Source organism: Trichosurus vulpecula, chromosome 2 (genome assembly GCF_011100635.1).
Source record: "Trichosurus vulpecula isolate mTriVul1 chromosome 2, mTriVul1.pri, whole genome shotgun sequence".
Lineage (NCBI taxonomy): Eukaryota > Metazoa > Chordata > Mammalia > Diprotodontia > Phalangeridae > Trichosurus > Trichosurus vulpecula.
In genome coordinates, this window is record NC_050574.1 from 123,660,212 (window position 1) to 123,670,912 (window position 10,701).

Consider the following 10,701-nt stretch of genomic DNA (forward strand, 5'->3'; position numbering starts at 1 on the left):
TAGACAAGTCTTACTGTGTGACCTGGGACACGTGAGGCCTATCAAGTCTTTGTGTCTTTGTCTGTCAGATGAGAATACCTTCCTAAAGAACAAAATGAAAGAACACATGCAGAGTACCTTGTAGAAAGATGACACATGGTGTGGTGACAGGCAGAATAGAGGAAAAAATGCTGGACTGGAATCAGAAGAGACTGAGGTTTGCCTGCCAGCTCCAGTGCCATTTTTAATGGGTGATTCTGGACAATTTATTTAACTTCTCTGAACCTCAGTTTATTCATCTATAAAATGGGAATCATTTATACTGCCAATTGTTGTAAATAAAGTGCTTTGTAGACTTCAAAGCTCTGTAGAAATGTGTTAGTAAATACATAGAATTATATGCCAAAAATGGAGGGAGAGGAAATAGCATGTGGTAAAAGAGTCATGGCCTAAAATGAAAGAAATGGTCAGTGTGTGAATTGAGCGAGTAAATTCCACTCTCTGGAGCCATTTCCTCCTCAGTAAAAAGAAAGGATTGAACTAGATGTTCACAGAACCACAGATTTTGAGAGTTGGAAGGCACCCCCAAAGTACATTTATCCAAACCATTCCTAACAGGTATCCCTTTTACAATATACCCACCAAATGCTCGAACAAGCTTAGTTTGAAGAACTCCATTCAAAGAGAATCCAATACCTCATGAAGCAGCCTGTTCCTTTTTTTTTTTAACCACCTCTAAGTGCTAGAAAGGTTTTGCTTCGTATTAGACTTAAATAGTCCCTTTGGAACTTCTATGTGTTGTTCCCTTTTCTGCCCTCCAAAACCAAAAAATGTCTAATTCCTCTTCCATGTGACAACCCATGATAGCCATGGTCTCCAGACTAAGTATCCACAGTTGCTATGACATGGTCTAGACATACTATATCATTCTGGTTTTTCTCCCTCTCCTCATTCAAGCTTGTTAATGTCAATCCTATAATGTGGTACTCAATATTAAACGCAGTATTGTCCATGTGATCTGACCAGGGCAAACAGAGTATGAGAGAATTGTCAGCTCCTTATTCTGAACTCTCTGCCTTCTTTAATGTAGCCAAAGCAGTTAGTTTGTTTTCTTGGTTGCGATATGACTTTGCTGACTATCCTGAGATCTATCCATCTAGTAACCCTGTTAAAAAATGGAATCTGATTAGTCTAGCATTACCCATCCCTGATGAAACCATGCCAGCTCTTTTATGATCACCACTTCTTTTCTTTATATCCAATAATCATTTCTTTAGTTAAAAAAAATTATTTTTCCTAGAATTTGCCAGGAGTGAAGATATGGCTCACTGGCACATAGTTGGTAGACTTGATTTTCTAGTCTTTTGTGGAAGACTAGATTCACCCTTCTCCAAAATCTTTGAAAAATCAAGACAGTGACTCAACAGTCACATCTGCCAGCTCTGTAGCTGTGGTTCATTTGGGCCAGGTGACTTGAACTCAGCAAGGACAGCAGGTGCTTTCTTACTATCTCCTTCCTTAATTGGGGTGTCTTCTAGCTGTTTCCGCAGAAGCCACATGAGGTGTAAATAGCGTTTAATGATGTGGTGTAGTATAAAAAGCACAGTTTTGGAGTCATAAAACAAAGAATCTTCCATGCTACCTAGTCCAGCCCCTAGGTTCAAATCTCAGCTCCTTACTCCAAATGTGACCTTAGCTTCCTCATCCATAAAATTAGGAGGTATAGATTCCAAGGTTCCTTGCAGCTCTAACTCTTGAGATCAATGAGGATCAGACATATAAGGTGACTGGACCAAGATCACCCAGCAAGTCTACAATGGCTGGAGTCAGGAAAGGCCATCACCACCAGCAAGCAGCCCTAGAACCATGAAACTAAGACAAAGGAAAATGGAGAGATACTCAATTGTTCAAATGAGTGTGTCTGGACTAAGTTTCCTAGATAAGCTATAGGACCTAGAGGGTCAAGCAGGATCAGGAAAGTCAGAGAGAAGGGGAGGGAGGCTTGATGGGGATCATTGTGTTTATATTGTCAGTCTGTTTCCTGTGCTTTGTTCTATCTAGCCCTGTCTCATTCAGTTAAATTTAGCAGACATCTGTTAAATGCCTGTCTCATGCGTGATGCATTGAACAATCACAAATTACAACCATCCATGCCATATGTACTTTGCCTTAGAATGTTCAAAGCAGTACTCTGTACCTATTCTCTCATCTGTTCATTTGCCCTGAGTGTTCCTCACTCCTATGTTCATCACCTCTTTTGTCCCCAAGGACAAAGGACAAAAGTATTCCTCTAGCAGGGACAGCTAGATAGACTTCTGGGTCTGGACTCAGGAAGACTTGAGTTCAAATGTGGCCTCAGACACTTACTAACTCTGTGACTCTGGGCAAGTCACTTAACCCGTTAGCCTCAATTTCCTCATCGTTAAATGGGGATAATAACATCACCTACTTCCTGGGGCTCTTGTGAGGGTCAAATGAGACAATAGTTATAAAAGTGCTTAGCACAGTGCCTGGCACATAGTAGGTACTACATAAATGTTAGCTGTTATCTATTTACTATTATTAGCTGGGTCCTTTCTCTACCTCTTCAGAATGATTCAATATCTGACAGAACTGATTAGCCATCAATAAGGTCAGGGTTTGAAATTGAGGTTGTAAGTTATCCTTGCCTACATCCAGATTTCTTTCCAGCACAACCTGGTTTCTTTCCTGTTGGCCCTCTTTCTCATCCCCTTTTTATTTCTTCTTTCTCTTTTTCTCCTTCTCTTCTCCCTCTTGTAGCCTTGACAAGCACATTTGGTACAACTGCCATAAGCAAAACTGGCCTCCTCACCATTGGGGTTAATCCAGCCCCATAAGGAAAATACAGTTTTGAAGGCTGAAGTGTTTTTGATAAAGATAAAATATCTTTGATACTTGTGGCATGGCCTCCTGTAGGAATATAGCAAACACATGTGCCCCATGTCCAAGGGTGTATAAAGGCCAAAGAGGAGATTACTGAAACACGCACACAGCAGCAGCTGTTACCTAGATCCCTGCCTGGGAAAGGGCATAGAGGCAAAAGATGCTGAGCTGACATTCTGGGATTGACTTTGAGGGCTCTGAGCCCCCATACTGCCCCAGCCTAGGGAGAAGCTTTGTACATTTAAATGTGCCTTTATATGAGAGACTTTGGAAAAATCTCTGGGAGTCAGAGTACTCATCCTAAGGGGTTCCTAGGTTCTAACCCTGGCTCTACCATTCTGCACAGACCCACTGTGTGGCACCAAGCAAATCCCTTCCCCACAGTGGGTCCCAGTTTCCTGTTTTCTTTCTGCAAAATAAAGATAATAGCCCCTGCCTTGCAAGATACCACAGGGCCATTGTTAAGACAAAATAAGATTGTACAAAAAGCTATAAATTTTTTAAATTCCTATTTTTAAAAGGTAAGGAAATTTTGGCTCTGTCATGTCTGATTCTTCATCTAGTTTTGCCGCTTGTTAGCAGTGTAGCTTTGGATAAATCACTAATGTCCCTGGAACTCAGTCATTCAATGCATTTAGTATTCAATTTCAAAACAGGAACACCTGGGTTTGAGTCCTGCCTGTGACACATAATTGCTGTGAGTTTGGTTGAACCAATCACGTAACCTCTCTGGCCCTCAGATTCCTCATTCATCATATATCTCTGTCTCCACTAGAGCCCTTGCACACTCACAGGAAATGTTTGTTAACTCAGTGAATCTAGTTGAACAATCTGTACAATATAGATTTAACCACTGTGTCCTTGTGGACAGATAGATGATAGTTACAGTTGGGTGGATTTAGAATTAGTTGAATGACCAGACCCAGAAAAGTAGTCATTACTGCATCAATGAAAGCTTAGGAGACTCCTCTGGTGAAGTGTCTCAGGGATCGTACTTGGACCTCTGTTAACATCTTTTTCAATGGCTTAGATAAATGCATGCCTATTAATAATAAAAATGATGATGAGGATGATTGGCAGCATCTATATAGTAGTAATGTTTGGGAAGAGCTTTACAAATGTTATTTAGTCCTTGAAACAACCCTGGGCAGTAGGTACTATTATTATCCCCATTTTACAGATGAAGAAACAGACAAGACAGAGGTTAAATGATTTCCTAGGGTCACACAAGTAGTAAGTGTCTAAGGCCATATTTGAACTCAGGTCTTCCTGACTCCAGGTCCAGCACTCTACGCACCTTTGTCACCTCACTGCCTCTTAAAGGCAGGGGGTACAGATAATACATTTCATAACAGGATCAGGATCCAGAAGTATCTTGACAGGCTAGAACATTGTACTGAGTCTTAGTAAAGTCTCTCAATAAGTATTTAAGTCTTACTGTGTGCCAGGAACTAAACAGCACTGGAGATACAAAGAAAAGACCTTCCTCGCCCTCGAGGAACTTCACAGTCCAGTGAAGGAGACAATCTGAAAACAACTTTGTACAAACAGGATCTCTACAAGATAAAGAGAAGGGATTAGCATTACAGGCAGGTTTCTGGTAAAAGGTGGGATTTGAGACTTGAAGGTAGGAGGGAGAGTATTCCAGCCGTGGGGGGCGGAAAAATTTAGGGAGTTGGAACATCCAGGAGACCAATGTCACTGTACCTCAGAGTATGTGGAGGAGAGTAAGATGTAAGTAAAAAGAGTAGAAAGGTAGAAAGGAGTCAAGTCGTCTAAAAGACTTTAAAAGCCAAACTCTGATCCTGGAAGTGATGGGAGCCACTGGAATTTATTGAATGGGGGAGGGGTGTGTATGAAATATACCTACACTTCAGGAAGATTACTTTGACAGCTGAGATGAAGAGGGGGATTGAAGTGAGGAAGAGACTGAGGCAGGGAGACCACCCACAGGCTATTTCCATAGTTCAGGGACTGGACCAGGGTGGTAGCAGTATCAGAAGAGGAAATGGGGTATATGCTAGCATTATTACAAAGGTAGTAATGAGATATGAACAGGAGGAAGTTGAGAGAAAGTGAGGAGTTGAAGGTGACACCTAGTTTGATACCCTGGGTGAATGGGACAATGGTGTTTGCTCTCAGTAGTAATAGGAAATTTCAGGAGGGAGGAGGGCTTGGGAAGAAAGGTAGTGTTTTCAGTGAAATTTAGTGATAAATTTAAAATCCTTCATTTCAAAACCAAATATACCAAATAGAGGTTTGGAGGGGTTGTAGCTAGGGAAAATCTGCATGAACATGACCATCATGGCTCACCAGGTTTGTTGTATGGAAGAAGTTCTGCTCAGCCCCAGAGGGCAGCACTGGAAACAGTAGATGGAAGTTACATAAAGAAATTTTATCTTTAGATAAGGAAAAACTGGTAAACTGAGCTGCCCCTAAAGGGATACTGGGAGATCTCTAAGGAAGCCTTGAATGGCCATCTGTCAGAATTGTAGATGGGTTTCCTTTCAGAGTACCTTCTGTCTTTGAAATTCTGTGATTCGGAAAAAGTAAGGCTTGAGCTAGATGTTAAACTGTGGAGAAGATTGGGGGAGAGGGGGCACAGGACACAGATCAAGCAGACATTCTGGTGTAAGGGATATGACCTGAACAAAAGGCAGGGACTTATCAACAACCCTTGCATGTTCAAGGACCCAGAGAGGAGCTTGGGCCTGCCCAGAGGGAAAGGGGAGTTAGAGACAGGCGGTGAGATGCAGAGAAAAAACAGTATCACTCATTTCTGCAGCTCTTGAAGATTCTGCACAACAATCCAGTATAGGGAGGCTACCAAGGATTATCGTTATCATTTCACTACAGAAGAAACAAGAACAAAAGCAAATTCCCTTGATCATAGTCACAATAGTTATACAAGTGACAAAGATCAAAACTCAGGGCCCTCCTGGAACCAATCCAGCATTCTTTTCAGTACGCCACATTGCCTAACTGGGTGAAAGCCTTGAATGCCAGGTTAGAATTTTATTTCCCTACACTCCTTGTCTGCAGCTACACCTCCCCCTTCCCTAGGGGCTGGTGAATTATTTCCATTACCTCTTTCCTTCCCAGGAGTCCCTTGTTTCCACAGGAGACAGAGATGCCAAGTAGAGGAAAGGTGAACCAGGAACAGCTATATTTAGATTTCATAAATAAAGCTCAGTGCCCTTCCTGAGGACTCGGTTCCTTGTTTACTTTGTTTTCACCCTCTGACTCCTTAGTCAGCATTTGTGGAACTTCAGAAACAACACTGAGAGAAAGAGAAAACCATCCAAGTCACATGAGGAACCAAGACAGGGAACTGGAGAATAAAGCAAAGGCCAGTCTAGGGCAGCTCAAGTCAGTCACTGACCACGGGCCTGGCGCCAGGGAGGGAAACAGTGCAAAGGGTGCCACACGGGGCAGATGAGCTACCCATTCATAGCATCTCATTTCTGGGCCATTGGTCTGTGGTTCCCTGGAGAATAAGGCCAGGGTAGTTAAAAAATCAAGGCCACCAATGTAGAAATTTGGTTTTCTTGACTATACGTGTGTCTAACAGGTTTGTTTTTCTTCCTCACTCTTCTTCCCCACCCCACCCCCATTGAGAAAGCAAGGATCTGAAAATAAAACAAAATTTAATTTAAAAAAAATGAATTTAAATACACAAGTTGGACTGTACCGAAAAACTGAATTTGGAGTTCCAGGTTCCACTCTTAATTCTGCCACTTATTTCCTGTGTGGCCTTAAGTAAAAGTCATTCCCCTCTCCAGGCCTCAGTTTCCTCATCTATTAAACTAAGTGATCACTGAGACCCCTTCTGGCACCAGACCCTATTGAGGATAACATCTAAGCTGATGGACCTTTTAGTCCAGCCCTTTCGTTTTGCAGATGAAAAAATTGAGACACAGAATAGATTTTCTCTAAAGCCACATGGTGAGTCAGGGATGGAGTTGAGAATAGAACTAAGGACTCCCTCCCCTCAGCTTCCTCCACATAGAAGAGATTTTGCCTGAGCACTAATCTCTACCCTGACCTTGACTTTGCTTCTCTGTGGAATAACCAGATGCTCTCAGATGGAAAGCAGTGTCAGGACTAGGGAGGAAAAAATGCAATAACAATTTCTTTATTGTCTGAGCTACGTAAACATCTTGGCCAAGAGCCAGGTGGTCACACTGTTCCCTTGGGGAGAGAGCAAATCTCACTGGTGACCCTACCAAACAATAATACTGTAATACTAATTATCTCTCATAAAGTTTAACAAAGTGTGAGAAGTAACCAGTGGCAAAGACAGGATGGTACAGTGGATAACACCTGGGGCCTGGAGTCAGGAAGATCTCAGATACCCACTAGCTGTGTGACCCTGGGCAAGTCATTTTACCTTTGCTTCCATTTCCTCATAAAATGAGTATAACAATGGGCCTTACCTCCCAGTGTTAATGTGAGAATCAAATGAGATAAAGTTTAAGTGCTTTTATTATTATTTCCAAACACAATGCCCTGTCTACTACACTACACTGCCCCAAGAGAGACTCTGGTGACATAGGAACAATACCATGGATCCCATCCATCTGTGATAGTAGCTTATGTTCATTAGCACTTTATTTTTACACAAGTATTTCTTCCAAACCCTGTCCAATAGGAACAAGAGGATTATTGTCCCCATTTTAAAAAAGAGGAAACTGAAGTACAAGGGCAGCTGAGTAGTCTGTCCAAGGTCAGCCATCCAGGTCTTCAGCAAAGGCAGGAAGCCTTGGAACTCCCAGTCTGACCCCTCCCTCTGTAGACATGTCCGGCAGGTTTGGGCTATTCTCCTAACAAGTTCAAAAGCAATTTCCATTCCCCTGGTTTTTTAATTTTTTTTTTAATCCCTTTTAGAGCAGTAGAAACTCAGTGCCCATCTGGTGTGTTTTCTCTGCTGTCCCTTGGGGTTTTGTGTGGATCAGGGCCCAGTTCTAGGACCAGCAAGAAGTCACCTGAGCTTGGGGGGGACTAGGGGTGATGCTGCCTTGCTCAGACTTTGGAAGGCTGGAAGAACCAGCAGTGTTCCTTTACATGTATTGCAGCCCTTCATCCACTAAGCAATGTGAAATACTAGACATAGATCATAGGGTATCATAGCCAAGTGATACCTTAGAATATAGAATATGGAATCTTAGAACTAGGAGGGGTTTTAGAAGAACATAGAATATCAAAGGTGTAAGGGACTTAAGAAACTATCTAATCCCCTCTTCCTCTCTCTCTAAGGAGTGAACTAAGGCCCAGAGAAGGGAAGGGATTTATTTGCCCAGGGAAACACAACAAATCTTTGACCTTTCTCTAGAACTAATTCCTAGACCCCTGGGCTTTTTTCTACTACATTAAATATCTATATATATCTATATCTATAGATATAAATATCTATAGATAGATAGATGTGTAACTATATATCCTATCTATAAAGGATAAAGATAATGCTTTTTTTTTAGCATTTTTTAAAATTTACTTTTAGTTTTCAACATTCATTTCCACAAGATTTTGAGTTACAAATTTTCTCCCTATCTCTACCCTTCCCCACACCCCCAAGATGACATATATTCTGATTACCCCTTTCCCCAATCTGCCCTCCCTTCTATCACCCCACTCCCCACCCCATCCTCTTTCCCATTACTTTCTTATAGGGCAAGATAGATTTCTATATCCCACTGCCTGTATATCTTATTTCCCAGTTGCATGTAAAAACAATTTTTTTAACATTTGTTTTTAGAACTTTGAGTTACAAATTCTCTCCCTTCTTCTCTCCCCACCCACCCTTCTTGAGAAGGCAAGCAATTCAACATAGGCCACACATGTATCATTATGCAAAACACTTCCATAATAGTCATGTTGTGAAAGACTATATTTCCCTCCATCCCATCCTGTCCTACTTTATTCACTTTTCTCCCTTGACCCTGTCCCTTTTCAAAAGTGTTTGCTTTTGACTACCTTCTCCCCCGATCTGCCCTCCCTTCTATCATCCCTGCCCCTTATCCCTTCCCCCCTACTTTCCCATAGGGTAAGATAACCATTTGAGGGTGTATGTTATTCCCTCCCTAAGCCAAATCCCATGAGAGCAAGATTCACTCATTCCCTTTCACCTGCCCCCTCTTCCCTTCCATTGTAACAGCTTTTTCTTGCCATTTTTATGTTAATTTACCCCATTCTATCTCTCTCTTGTCCCTTCTCCCAATATATTCCTCTCTCACCCCTTAATTTTATTTTTTTAGATATTGTCCCTTCATATTCAACTCATCCCGTGCCCTCTGTCTATATATATATGTATATGTATATTCCCTTCAACTACCCTAATACTGAGAAAGGTCTCATAGTTACAAACATCATCTTTCCATGTAGGAATGTAAACAAAACAGTTCAACTTTAGTAAGTCCCTTATGATTTCTCTTTCCTGTTTACCTAATGCTTCTTACTTTTTGAAAACCAAGGCTTTAATTAGCTCATCCTGTGTTCAAGAACAAAAAAATTTAAACAAGCCTGCTCATGATTCCTGCAACCTACCTTCTCTCCTGAATGCCTGTGCCATAAGTATTCCCACCATCTTCCTTTATAACCAAACTCTTCTTTCCTTCTAGGGAGGAAGTGAATCTACAAAGAGCATCCATTACCAAAGGCCTGGCCGGCCCAGACCAAACCCACTCCCACCAGATCTGCCCAGAAAAGAGGCACAGAGGATTGCCAAGATCTTCTCAGCTCAGTATTCCCAGAAGGACTAGACTGTACCCAAGCCCTCATCCCCTTCCCTGATGCACCCTGAGTATGACTACAAAGAAGAGGGCAGATGGCTACTCCCCAGGAATGAAGCCTGCCTCTGGCAACTACTCCGCCACATACCAGGCAAGGAATCTCCAGGTGAAGGATCCCAACCGTCCCTCATGAGGCTGCTGGGAATGACAATCTGGAATGTATGTAGCACAGTGAGAGCAGCTCCTCCTTTGTGAACAAGAATCAGAGTGGGAAGCCTCCCACAGAACTCTTCTTCATGGAGTGACCATAGCAGTGAGCCCATTCAGGTTGGGACCTCTGCCCCTTGGATGCTGTATCCACCCACAGCTCACGGTCTGCTTAGACTTTCCTGGAAAGGGTAGGAATGGGATCATTTTGTTAGATGTATTTTTTTTTAATTAGATTGTGTGAACCACTGGGGAAAGGGAAAAATCACCTTAATGGAAGTTTTTTTAGGAAATTGTCTTAAATGAAAAACCATGCTTTTAATTTATTATCTGGACTCAGAGGAGCCTCAGCCTGTCCCAATAAAGCCCTTTGTACTTGTGTCCTGGGCACTTCAATTTCCAGTGATAGATTCTGGTTTTTCTTAAGAGAATGTTGAATTTGGGGCCCTCACCACTGAGATCACCTGGACTCCATGTCACAGCAATGCTCATGGCATGGAGAAGTTCTACAAGGAGAAAGAGACCAAGCCAGATGCCAGTTCCACCAGTGCTTAGTAACAGTGCCCATTTCTCTGACAGCTTACAAAGTGTCTTCCTCACAACAGCCTTCGTGTGAGGTAGGCATCAATGTGTGGATTATTAACCCCATTTAATGGAGAAGAAAACAAATAGCCTGCTAATGCACAATGGAGCCAGAATTCAAATTCAAGGTTCCTGATTCCAAGGAGTTGGAATATAAAGTTGTAAAGATCTTTCTGTCATATCACAATGCCTTCTGCTACCCTCTTTCTACCACATTGGCCTTTCCCAGCCTTCCTTAGGGACTTGCTTTTCATGGATACCTTCTTCCCACTTTGTTTAGCTGAGACTAAGGTGAGATTTT

The 10,701-nt window shown here is 42.1% G+C and overlaps 1 protein-coding gene across 1 annotated transcript in view; it reads left to right on the plus strand.

The window, feature by feature from the left end:
• C2CD3 (C2 domain containing 3 centriole elongation regulator) overlaps positions 1–10,212 on the plus strand; it is a 153,811-nt gene extending 143,599 nt beyond the window's left edge. The window contains exon 33 of the mRNA XM_036744950.1: positions 9,501–10,212. Coding sequence (XP_036600845.1) covers positions 9,501–9,641 — 141 coding nt within the window. The 3' untranslated portion in view covers positions 9,642–10,212. The remainder of the gene's footprint in view (positions 1–9,500) is intronic.
• Positions 10,213–10,701: the final 489 nt, after the last annotated feature.